General features: G+C 39.5%; 1 protein-coding gene across 11 annotated transcripts in view; it reads right to left on the bottom strand.

The window, feature by feature from the left end:
- LOC136830811 (protein PALS1-like) overlaps positions 1-12196 on the bottom strand; it is a 580368-nt gene that overhangs the window by 190924 nt on the left and 377248 nt on the right. For all 11 annotated transcript variants that reach the window (XM_067090739.1, XM_067090742.1, XM_067090741.1 and 8 more), the window contains one exon: positions 61-170. In XM_067090739.1, the coding sequence (XP_066946840.1) occupies positions 61-170 (110 nt within the window). The remainder of the gene's footprint in view (positions 1-60; positions 171-12196) is intronic.

Here is a 12196-nt window from a genome sequence, read left to right as displayed (position 1 = left end):
CTTACTATCATGCCCGTCATATCTAAATGGCAGCCTCAAACATTCAATATTCCAACTGACCTGGTGTATGTGTGAAATGACCTCTGTGTGCGTGGCATCCTCCAGACTCTTCCCGTTGACCTCCAAGATCTCATCTCCCACTTCCAGGTCAGCCTTGTCCGCTGGCGACCCTGAAGGAGAAATAAAACAGGGTTATTTATATTTAAATAGTTGATTCTGTATTTAAATGGAAAAAAAAAATGAAAATTGCTACTTCACAGAAGAAAATTAGTGAAACTGAGGCATTTAATAATAGCATGTATTAAGGAAAAGGTTACAGAGAAGGCACTAAGGGGTAAAACGATGGCATCATCATTAAAAATAATGTTGGAAAGATTTTTTTTTTCTTCAGAGCTAAGAAAAGAGTAAAAAGATCTTATTTATAAATGAGTTAAAAAGATGAGAATATTACAATAAGTTTTGGAAAATTTCAGCATTTTCTTAAGAAAATGGACAAAAGCCAAGCAAAATTTGTTTCAATTTGCAAACACAAATGGGGCAATGTAACATAATAAACTGGCAGGATAATCTTGATATTCTGGAAAAAAGAATAAGTATTATGAATGAGGAAACACATACACTTCATTAGTAATGCAAAAAGAAAATGTTCTCATCGCAGAATTAAAAATTCGAATGAAAAATAAAAGGAGCGATTCAACTGAAATGTGTTAAGATACACATAATGAATTATGTGTTATAGGTATTGTTACCCTTAAAAGTTGCAGTACTTTCTATTTTCAATTAAAGGGCGCTAAAGCTCCAAGGATGCAGGGCCAAGTCAATGAAGTTTCCAAAACAATCTCTCACCATCATGTATTTTCTAACCAATATTGGAAACTCTCTCTTAAATTCCTTTGGACAACGATTTAAAATTAAATAGAAGCTCAGCTCTACACTGTGTACAGTGTGTATAATGCACACAGACAGGGTAAGTTACGAAAACTAATGATGCTAATCCCCGTCTTGTATGATAAAGTGTGTATTATACATATAGGAATGACTATATAATCTGCTATGTATGCATGCGAAATTATTAACGCACGGACGGTTCATCCAAGATTCAGCGCTTAAAGAATAAAGAAAAAAGAGCGACTACTTTTTTTCTTGTTCATTGAAACCAAAAGCACTGAACAAGCAGTATGTCAGGAACAGCGAGAGAGACAGATTCCTAAAGAAAAGAGTGAACTCTTGAAAAATTGGCAACAAGAAGATGAAAATTCAGAGAGAGAGAGAGAGAGAGAGAGAGAGAGAGAGAGAGAGAGAGAGAGAGAGAGAGATAAGAAAAATATACTCTTGCATGTTCATCCAAGTTTCTCGTTGGGTGCTCTTCATTTCCTTACTGTAAATTCCAGGCCCCTAAAAATGGCGGTATCTCTACTTCCCAACCAAGGAGCGAGGGGGACACGGAGGGAGAGGGTAGAGGATGCCTGGAACACACCTAAACTAAGCCTTTCCAGACGTGGCTCCAGAGGCAGCGGAGGGGCCAACGGCCGTTAACCTAATAAGTGATAAGGTTACTTCGTTACCAAGGGAGGAAGATTACGCCATGTTTTTCCCCAACCGAAAACGTGCTCCAGCCAACCGCCACAACTATATAGTTATTATGGAAAGACAAAGGAAAGTTTACGTTGTGTAAGCAACCGCACTGCACGAGAAGAAAGGTTCCTCCATTTTGCAAATGACAAAAAGCTATACCGTAGTTTTTTTTAGGGTGCATTTAATCTTCTTAAAAATATACTGAATGAAAAAATAACCCGTTGTACAACAATTTACAGGTGTAATGCAAAACATGTATTACATCTGTCCTTAGAAATATAAGATTAACAAACATCCGAATCATAAACAAGGACGATACACGTTCGCACCACATGACACAATGAAGACTGTTATTTGTAGGACATAGACAGCCATCGAGAACTCAGTGGAACATTTAAGAGAGAGAGAGAGAGAGAGAGAGAGAGAGAGAGAGAGAGAGAGAGAGAGAGAGAGAGAGATTTACTTAGAAATTAGCAAAATTCGGCTCATTATTCCAATTCGATTACCGCTCTAGAGATGAAGGGAGAGAATTTTTACATGAATTACCGCATAAAGATATTCTTTGCTTGCTTATGTGAAGAAAATTACTTTCTCCGCGATGAAATCCAATGGCATCGCAGCCGCTCCGGTCAACTTAAGCGACCCCAGCTAATGCGTAAGTTCGAGACCCCGATTCTATGGTGATGTCGACTAACTTCTCCAGATCAGGGTGGCGGAGGCTGAGGGGACCCTAACAACACACGCACACCTTCCCCTCCAAAGTGTCTCCTGTCCCAGATGTTCTGTCAAATGTAATGGTTTGGAGGACCAAGTTCCGCAGCCAGTAACCAAAACTTTAGTTAACAATGAGTGGGACTTCCAACACCACATTCCCTGTAGGCAACCATTACGACTGAGGCCAGGTTGGGGGAGAGGGGTCGGGGAGATTTGGTGGGGGGGGGAAGGGGGACTTATAGGCTAGATAACTAAAGTTAAGGGTTTCTGTAGATGGGAAGTCACCACTGCACTGGGATTGTTATTTTGGGGAGTTAGTGTCCGCGGCCATTTTCTTAAGCTTTGGCTCATTCAACTGCGTGAAATGTGTACAAGATACGCGGAAAAGAGAGAAAGAGAAAACTTGTGCTGTCTCTCTCTTCTCTTTTTATCTCTCAAAAAAATACATATATGTATTATACACACACACACATATACTGTACATACACATTTTTTTTTTCACAAGAGCAAAGAGAAAGTCTTCCAGTGACCTTTCCAGATGCACTTCCAATGTCTTCTTTGTGAACTGATCATGTATTGTGAATTTTTATCATGCAACACGATTAATCATGTGAACCTGAAGCCGTTTTTACTTGAGTCACTTGTTGAAGTGTGATTATACTGTGTAGGCAATATCCCAAGTAGCAAATTTATATACAGACAACGGTGGGTGTAATTAAAGACCTTTTAGGGTGCCTACTTGTCACAAGTCGTTAACAAATACGGTAAGTTCCCGTGATGTTCTCATCCAAAAAAATATTGCTCAAAAAGTTGCAAAAGTTTAGAATACATGGTTTCAGCAGTAAGGGGTCACAATGCGGTATGAGAAGAGAGAGAGAGAGAGAGAGAGAGAGAGAGAGAGAGAGAGAGAGAGAGAGAGAGAGAGAGAGAGAGAGAGAGAGAACTGCTACCCCATATTCAGGAAGCCCCGTTGCATAATATAAAAGTGAAGTCTTGAGATTGTCTCATTCATGAAAACACATACAGCGTTTGAAAATTCTGTAATAGAACATTAGAACTCTGCCAGTGAAATAGTCCCAAATGAATATATATATATATATATATATATATATATATATATATATATATATATATATATATATATATATATATATATATATATATATGCAACCATTCGTTATATTATTCTTACAATTTCAGGAGACGGACTTGCACATAATGTGAAAAGCTATTTGGGAACTGAAACTCAGTAATAGTGTTATAATGAAGGATCAAAATGGAACAAACATAACCAAAACAAAGTATTTCGAAGCCACACCATGAAAGCATTTCAATAAAAGTATTAGTCAAGAACCGAAAATATTGATAGAGCAACTACAGAACGAGGAATAAAGGCTTAAAATTCTGGAAACGGTATACATTAAGAAAACAATTTGGAATTCATATACACACACAAAAAGTACCCCATTCACTCACATTCTGCCGCATGTGCAAGTGAGATTTTTCACCAGAATAATCAGCTAGGTACGTGTGTGTGTGTGTGTGTGTGTGTGTGTGTGTGTGTGTGTGTGTGTACGAGAAAATGCGTACGTCCTAAGACCTCTTATTAATAATCCATGCCCTCTTGTAACAGCGTTAAAAAATTTTCCAAAGTAATATTTTCATCTGATGAAGTTGGATCTCCAAGCCTTCATTACTTTGTCACATTTCTCACTATTTCACATCTGATAAACCATTAGGTACATGTGGTAATCACTGCTCCACATGTTAATTTTAATAAAAAGAAAAAAGATATTAGCACCATAACCTGAATAGCGGCATCTATCAAGAAAAATAGAGAGAATGAAACACATGGTCAGTTACTTTCATAGAAACACTGGCCAAATTACCTATCGAGTTGTCCATAAAATAGTACTGACGCAGTAAATTAAAAAAATGTGTAAACTTAATGTCTATTAAGAAGATTTCAGTGGTACTGTATCTATAACAGAAAACTGACTAACAAAGCAACAGCCACAATGACCTTATAGTTTTTTATTTCATTATAGTTTCGGATATGCTTTACAATAAAAGCCTTGAAATACCAAATACGGATGCAACGAACAATAACATTAATGTTATCAAGTATATATTGATACATCACGCATAAAAATCATAGTGTACTACTAAAGGCAAGTCTTGTTTCCACAGGAAGAATGACGAATATTTGCATATCACGGCCGAATCATAGAAACAAGAAACTATCGTCACACTCAAATGTTTGTGAATTCTGCACAATAGATTTATTATTACTACCAATAACTTCCCCATTACAGAGAACCATGGGCGGAACGGGTGAACGAAAAATAAACCAATGAGAAACAGGAAGAACACCGTGGGCTGAATGGGTGGGAGGGCGGGAGGACCTGCATGAGGAGGGGTACCACGGGTCGAGATAAGGAAAGAGGAATGAATACGGTTCCCGAATTTGCTTGGGGCTTTTGTTTGGCCAGCGAGAGTGGGATCTGTCTCTTGCCCCAATGGCTTATTATTATAAGAGAATGAGCTGTGTCTTTTTTCGCCTTCGAGCCCATTGTCCCAGGCCGGATGAGCCAGGGGATTCTCTCTCTCTCTCTCTCTCTCTCTCTCTCTCTCTCTCTCTCTCTCTCTCTCTCTCTCTCATTTCCCCTTTACTCATTTTTATTTGCTTTCCTGTCGTTTCTTTTCATAACTGATTCGAAACTTCGAATAACTTTCGTACTCAATATTCTTTGGATTTTAATTTAGAGGTATAAACTGTCAAAAGTAACTTATCTAGCAGTTTAATTTGAGAAAAATTGGTTATTTTGTAATATCTTTAGTCCAAATAAATGCGCTCTACCCTTTACCTTTCTTGCGTCCATTATAACTGGCATGAAATTCCCGTTACTCTGATTCTTATCCAAACATGGGGAAAAAAATTTGCACAACCATTTCATGAGCGTATATTCAGATAGTGTACTCGAAAAACACAATATTCAACAACATTTGCTTTAAACTGACTTGTTAATTATTATTATTATTATTATTATTATTATTATTATTATTATTATTATTTATTATTATTTCAGTAGATGAAACCTATTCACATGGACCAAGCACACAGGGGCCACCGACTTGAAATTCAAGCTTCCAAAGAATGTTGGTTTCAACCTCCCACCGCAGACCCCACACCGCAGCAGTAAATGATCATGATACAGAGCCAGTGATATTTCATCGTCCTGGGAGAGACGCGAACCCGCGACATCTGAGAGGCGTACCACGACACTAACAACTTTACCAGCGGATCAGCTGAAGTGATAAAATGGAAGACTGACACTTCAGCCTTTACTTTCCCAATCAGTTTCTGAATCACAGTGATTTAAAAACTGCATCAAAGCAAAACCCCCTTCAAGATCTCCAAAGACACCTTTTTTTCATCAATCGAGACGATCTGGGAAAACTGGCAGACACGAGATTTTGTTAAGTCCAAAGAGTGACAAAATAACGTTAACAGCGTTTCACAGACTTTGTCACTTGCTCCAGCATGCTATGAAACCACCCCCCACCCCCACCCCCCCGCTCCCCCTCCCTTTTTCTTACTGCACCAAACGACAGAACCTGACTATTGGACGTTAACAGGATTTCTGGTCCTCACATCTGGTTTCACTCCCAGCGAGAGAGAGAGAGAGAGAGAGAGAGAGAGAGAGAGAGAGAGAGAGAGAGAGAGAGAGAAATTCGCTTGCTTCTATATTTACCAAGGGAAACAGTTATAAAGCTCTCACATCTACCATAAAATGTCTAAATCCAATAATGAAATCAATACAGATACAGCAGACGTTAGAATGAAAGATTCCATGGTATAAATGACAGCAGTACTAGAAGTGAATAACATTAAACGGGAATAAGCAATGGACGCTCGTTCCGATGAAAGGGCAGTTAGACTCAGAATTAGTGGACAGAGAAGCCCAAGTTTACACCATCATCGACTCTATTCTGAAGCCATCCCGTCACGAATCTACCGATCATTGCATAATGAGTGCATGCGCAGTACTCCTCCCTCTCTCTCTCTCTTTCACAGGTGAAAATGGTGGGAGGGAGAGAGGACTGGGGGGAGGAGGGGGAGACAAGTTACCCAGGAATAATACGCAAGAAAAAGTCTCCTCTGTAGTTTTGGCCTCTTGATCTTTCACAAAGGTCAGAGGTCACTGAAAGAGTTGTGGCTCCTGACATTTCTATGTTAAAATTCATTCTGACCTCATAATATAACGCATGCGACCGAATCCTTCGTTTCAGCGGAAGAATAACTCGGCTGTGCGAGATAATATGGGCGAAGTCTCCATATACTGTACACTAAAGACTTCACTAATGATATATTAAAGTACGTTTTATAATTACGACTAACAGATTGGGCGTAGTATGTACAAATGTCATCTGAAGAAGCGCTGCACGTCTCGTCACTAACAGAAGCCGGTAATAATTTCCCATAAAATTTCTATCCTATACTGAAATGTATCTTATAATTATTTAATTAAGGAGATTTATCCATAAAGTGTACCGCGTCTAAGAAGGTAGCCTCATAATAATATATTAGTGAGTAAAGAATAAATTATGAGTGGTAAGTGTTCTGATATCTCATAGCAAATGTTCTCACTTGCAACTTCCGCACAAACATTCGTAGGGATGTTTCTTGGTCAAGTGCAAAACTCATCGAAAATTGATGACTTATATTACGATCCTAATTAATTAACAGTGATTACTAATGTATTTATTGTTTCGTCGGGGTCGATAACCACTGCTGTTGGTCAGAGAGTCTACGCAATAAGTTAATTCATGTTGGCTGGGGAGAATCCGGTAGTCCCCACCAGGCCTCCTCTACTCCCTTACACCTTAATGTAAACGATCACCAACCACCTACATCTGTCTAGGCTACTCGAAGGTTCTACAGCGATCCGAGGGAAACTTCGTTTTGATTTTCATATTTTCTCAAATGGAACTGCGTCGCCGCAGATTGAAGGAAGACTTTCCATCAACAATAATTTTTTTTTCTTCTAGTGGTAACCACAGTGAATCCACTTCATGAGAAATAAATTTCAATAATTGTGACACACACACACACGTGTACACCTGACACACACACACACATATATATTTTTATGTATAAATTCTTAAATTCATTCTTTGTTGATAAAGCTGTAAATACTGCCACGGTCAAAAATATACCTATAATTTGAGAGAGAGAGAGAGAGAGAGAGAGAGAGAGAGAGAGAGAGAGAGAGAGAGAGAGAATCTTGGGTCGTCTTCCATTCATTGTCAAAGTGAGCAATAGTCTCATTCGAATCTTGCGATCATTTGCATATCAAACCTTGCACTCTCCACCATCAGAACAACAATCCGTCTATTCTTAGCTCGCCAGGTGAAACTCATTCCTGGAACTCTTTTGTATCTGTCCGCTTTGGGATTGAACCTGCACTTTTGTCCCATTCTACGAAGAATGATCATTAGCGGCTGATGAGGCGTGGCTCTCTCTCTCTCTCTCTCTCTCTCTCTTTCTGTTGTCGATGATTATTGTCGCTGTTCACTAGTTTACATATCACATAACTCTCTCCCTCTCTCTCTCTCCTCGATTGTCATTTTCGCCGTGGCGCTAAATTGCATATAACACTACACTATCGACCATCATTGTCACCATGAAATACGAATTAATTTTATATTTATCAATCCTTTTCTGTTTATCCACTAGTCTCTATGACCATCGGCGCCCTGGCGCCAATTTCTTGTCTAAATCAATCAACCAATCTATCTGTCCACTTCTTTCTATTTTACACATATTATTTCAGCCACTATTAAGTTTTTGACAGTATACCACCGTCACCGCACTGTCGGTCTTGTAAAACACGTCAGGTGATGCATTCTCTCATATTGCAAGTTAGTGGCGAACAAGAGTCAACCATTTAGACTGTCACTTCATAATATTTACTTATATCAGAAGATCTGGCGTTCTCGGATTTCCTCTCCCTTTCCACTCTCTTTAACCTCCACTTTTTCAGAAGGCAAGTGGGTCATGTCATCGACGACCGAAGACGTTAAACACATGACACTGATCGAGTTTTGTTAGAGCAAATATGCCTAGTCTTATCTTCAACAAAAATAAAAAAGGAAATGAATATAGTCTTCTCTTCAACAAAAATAAAAAAGGAAATGAATATATATGTATAAATACGCGTACATACGGTACACACACACACACACACACACACACATTTAGTTTCGACAACACTCACAACAAAAAAGCTAAATCATTAAAACCAGATTAAGAGGTCGTGAAACTGCCTTTTTACTCATTTCGCATTTTCTTACCGGAAATTGCGCCACCCCATTCAGTATGAAGAACTACAGACCGACGCCTTTGGACACAGAAGAGCATTTCTAAGAAGACTTGAAAAAAAACCATACAGTCTAAATAACAAGCGCATCCCCATCTGCGTATTATATTGTATTTTATAAAAATTGTCTTTTATTGGCCTGCTTTGGTTTAATAAAAGCTGACTTCCACCTAAGGCTAAGGTGACGCAATGGCCAAGAGTCTCCTGCAAGTAGAAGTCTCAACATTAGCTACAAACAGGCCTTTCTACTAAATCTTTGTTTGAGAGAGAGAGAGAGAGAGAGAGAGAGAGAGAGAGAGAGAGAGAGAGAGAGAGAACCACCAATAAATCCTGTATGAAGACTGCCAACATAAAACAGCAAGAACCGCTTGTTGTCTATGTGGGGGAGTGAGGATTTACGAATTAAAATAGCCATAAGCGCTAGCAAAAATAATCCCGATGCCAGATGAGCCGAGAGAGAGAGAGAGAGAGAGAGAGAGAGAGAGAGAGAGAGGAGAGAGAGGAACAGCAGTCGTTTCCACTCACGCCACCAGTTCTGGATGACTGGTCAAGTTCAAATCCCCAACAATGGTACATATCCATCCCTATTGATCAGGGCTGGGCACAGGAGAGGTGTTTACAAAGATACCTGGCTTCAACGGAAATTAAGAGCCTTGTGGTTTAAAGGGGTGTGTTGCACCTGTTGACCGCCGGGGAGCAATATGGCAACACAATCGGGAGAGGAAGGTTACGTACTGTGGTAAATGTTCTTAAACCTGCACTGGGGTTTCACCGGTCTGTTACGTATTGGCGGCGGAGCCTTCTGGAAGCCATCAGTAACAATGGCCGTCCATGGATTTCATTTTTCTCTCCCTCACGACGATTCAATAGCTTTGTAATACACGATTATATATATAACAATAACCGTGTTTCGTTTCTATTCAGGTCTCATAACATTCAGTACGGGACCGTAAACATGTTAATAACGTAAGCGCCGCTTTTCCGCCCCGAACTGTGTTACCAGTAGCGGAAGAATACATGTGCATGAGCTTCATCAATACTGAATAGGGTATGGGAGGTGGCGGTGCTGCTGCCCTCGCGCAAAACAGGTGGTTTTGAGAGTACCAACGCTGTGATTTCAGGTCAAGGCCAGTCATTTGGTCGAACTGAATATTCATTTATTCATTTGAAAACTTTTACTTTTCCCACTTTTTTAGACGGGCGCGATGGCGGCGGGAGAAGAACATTTATTCTTTATGTGATGTGATCAGTCTCTGGTCCGATGCAATCTACTGTTAAAGGGAAGTTTTTATTCTGAAAATACAATGACAACGAAGCTATAGGTTTGCGTTTAAAATGCGGTGGTTATCTAATAGGATAATTAAAAGAGAATAAAAGTGAAGCATGTTATATTCAACGAAGTGAATGTTTCCTTCTGTCCTGAGGCAGGTAACAATTACGGTCCATCTACCTTAGTAAACGAACATTAGTAAAGCCCTAAGTTACTGGATTCAGTTATTCCTGCAAGCTGATCGTTCTTATTTAGATGTGACTTTATTTCTGCTGCAAGTAATTCACCGCAGACATACATAAATATAGGCATGCAACTTCAAGACTCACTGTTCTCTTATTAGTCAAAATAGAAGGAAAATGCGTTAGCTATTTTCATCTTACTAAGTCAAGTTTCATAAATACCTTTACAACTGCAAACATCACAGTTTCAAGACTCACTCAGCGCCAGTTTTGAGACATGTTAAAAGTTGCCTTTGGGTTAAAAGGCCAAAAAGTCAATGAATAATGTTTCTTGTATTATTCAACTGCTGAGTTACAGCTGGAAGAGAGAGAGAGAGAGAGAGAGAGAGAGAGAGAGAGAGAGAGAGAGAGAGAGAGAGAGAGAGAGATGGAAGATTGCCCGAAACTAAATTTTGTAGGTCTCGTCCTAAACAAACAAGTGAAACTGGATTCATCCCATGAGTGACGTCACAATCACCCCTTGAAAAAAAAACAGACAGGTTACCTGATTCAGGAAATAATGAAGAAGGTAGAGAACACCAGATTCTGGAAGTGAGGCATGAAAGATCATTCAGGCCAGCTGACCCTCGTGTTTGTGACTTCTCCATAGTATCGATGGGATTATGATGCCTGTCGCTTACAACGGAGATGAGAGAGAGGAGGAGGCACACGGTGAAGTTTAATTTAAGAACAATAGCCAGAGCAAAATGTGTAAACTGTACTTAATTATGCAAACCAGTGATCAGGCATTTCCAAGCACCCTAAGTAAAAGGCGATACTCAGTCAAGTAAAATTACTATGGCTATGAAAATGAATTTAGCAGACTTACAAATTGTGACAGCGAAATAAAATGAAATAACCAAGAAACAAAACATATGCAGATTCAGTTTTTGTTTACCACTCTATAAACAATAATGTTGTCTACAATGTGTCTCACATACCCACGCACTCATGCACACACATTCTATACTTAAACAACACGCATTCATATACTGTATAAAAACCATGACTGTGCAATCGTGGAACCGAAAGAGAAAAACAGCAAAACTTTCTGTCTCCCCCATTTATAAGAAAGGCTAAAGGGAGAGAGGAGGGGGTCAGGGCTTATATTCAAGAGGTTGGAGGGCTGGGAGAGACCGGTGCTACTTGGGTTCATAGGGGCTCTGAGAGAGAGAGAGAGAGAGAGAGAGAGAGAGAGAGAGAGAGAGAGAGAGAGAGAGAGAGATTTCTTTTTTTTTGGGGGGAAGGGGGATAGACATGGCTTGTGGGTAAGGGACATTTCTTCTTCCTCCTCTTCTTCTTGAAGTGGGACCAATCCATTACTTTCAACCCTTCAAGCCATGACTTGAGGCGTCACTCTGGGCCCTGTCATCGTCTTACTCGAGAGTAACACTTCCATTTTCCGTAATAATGGCCACCTGAAGGAACAGGGGGAAAAACAGCCTTTTCAACGGCTTCCGTTCTCCGGTACCAGAGAGAGAGAGAGAGAGAGAGAGAGAGAGAGAGAGAGAGAGAGAGAGAGAGAGAGAGAGAGAAAAAAAACAAGATACTTACAGAAAAGAAAAAAAAAATAAAATATCATCTTTCCTGTAGATGAAAAAATATGAAAACTTTTCATTCATTTAATTAGTAAGCTCATTTTTACGCCAAAGGGCACCTTAATGAGAAACACCAAAAACCCATGTTTCAAAAATACAAATGTTACCCAAAGAAGCGTAAAATATTGGGATAAAATTAAATATCGGTTTTTTTTTCAGAGGTGAAAAATATTTACAAAAACTGTTCGAACAAAACCCGATGGAATGTCCCGCTTTTCCCTACAAAAGAAGAATATGGTTAATAACTCTCTCTCTCTCTCTCTCTCTCTCTCTTTTCGCGCGCGCACACACACACACACACACACACACACATACATACACATAAATTCCACAATCTGACTATGAAAAAAAATGCATTAAAAACCAGTGCGTATTTTGAAAGGCCTAGTAACTGAAGCCATGATGCCGCAAGAGCCGCATACCTGCTACCAGCAT

The sequence above is a fragment of the Macrobrachium rosenbergii genome, chromosome 47 (assembly GCF_040412425.1).
Source record: "Macrobrachium rosenbergii isolate ZJJX-2024 chromosome 47, ASM4041242v1, whole genome shotgun sequence".
Taxonomy (NCBI): domain Eukaryota; kingdom Metazoa; phylum Arthropoda; class Malacostraca; order Decapoda; family Palaemonidae; genus Macrobrachium; species Macrobrachium rosenbergii.
The sequence above is the reverse complement of the archived record's forward strand: the minus strand, read 5'-3'. Positions and strand labels throughout refer to the sequence as shown.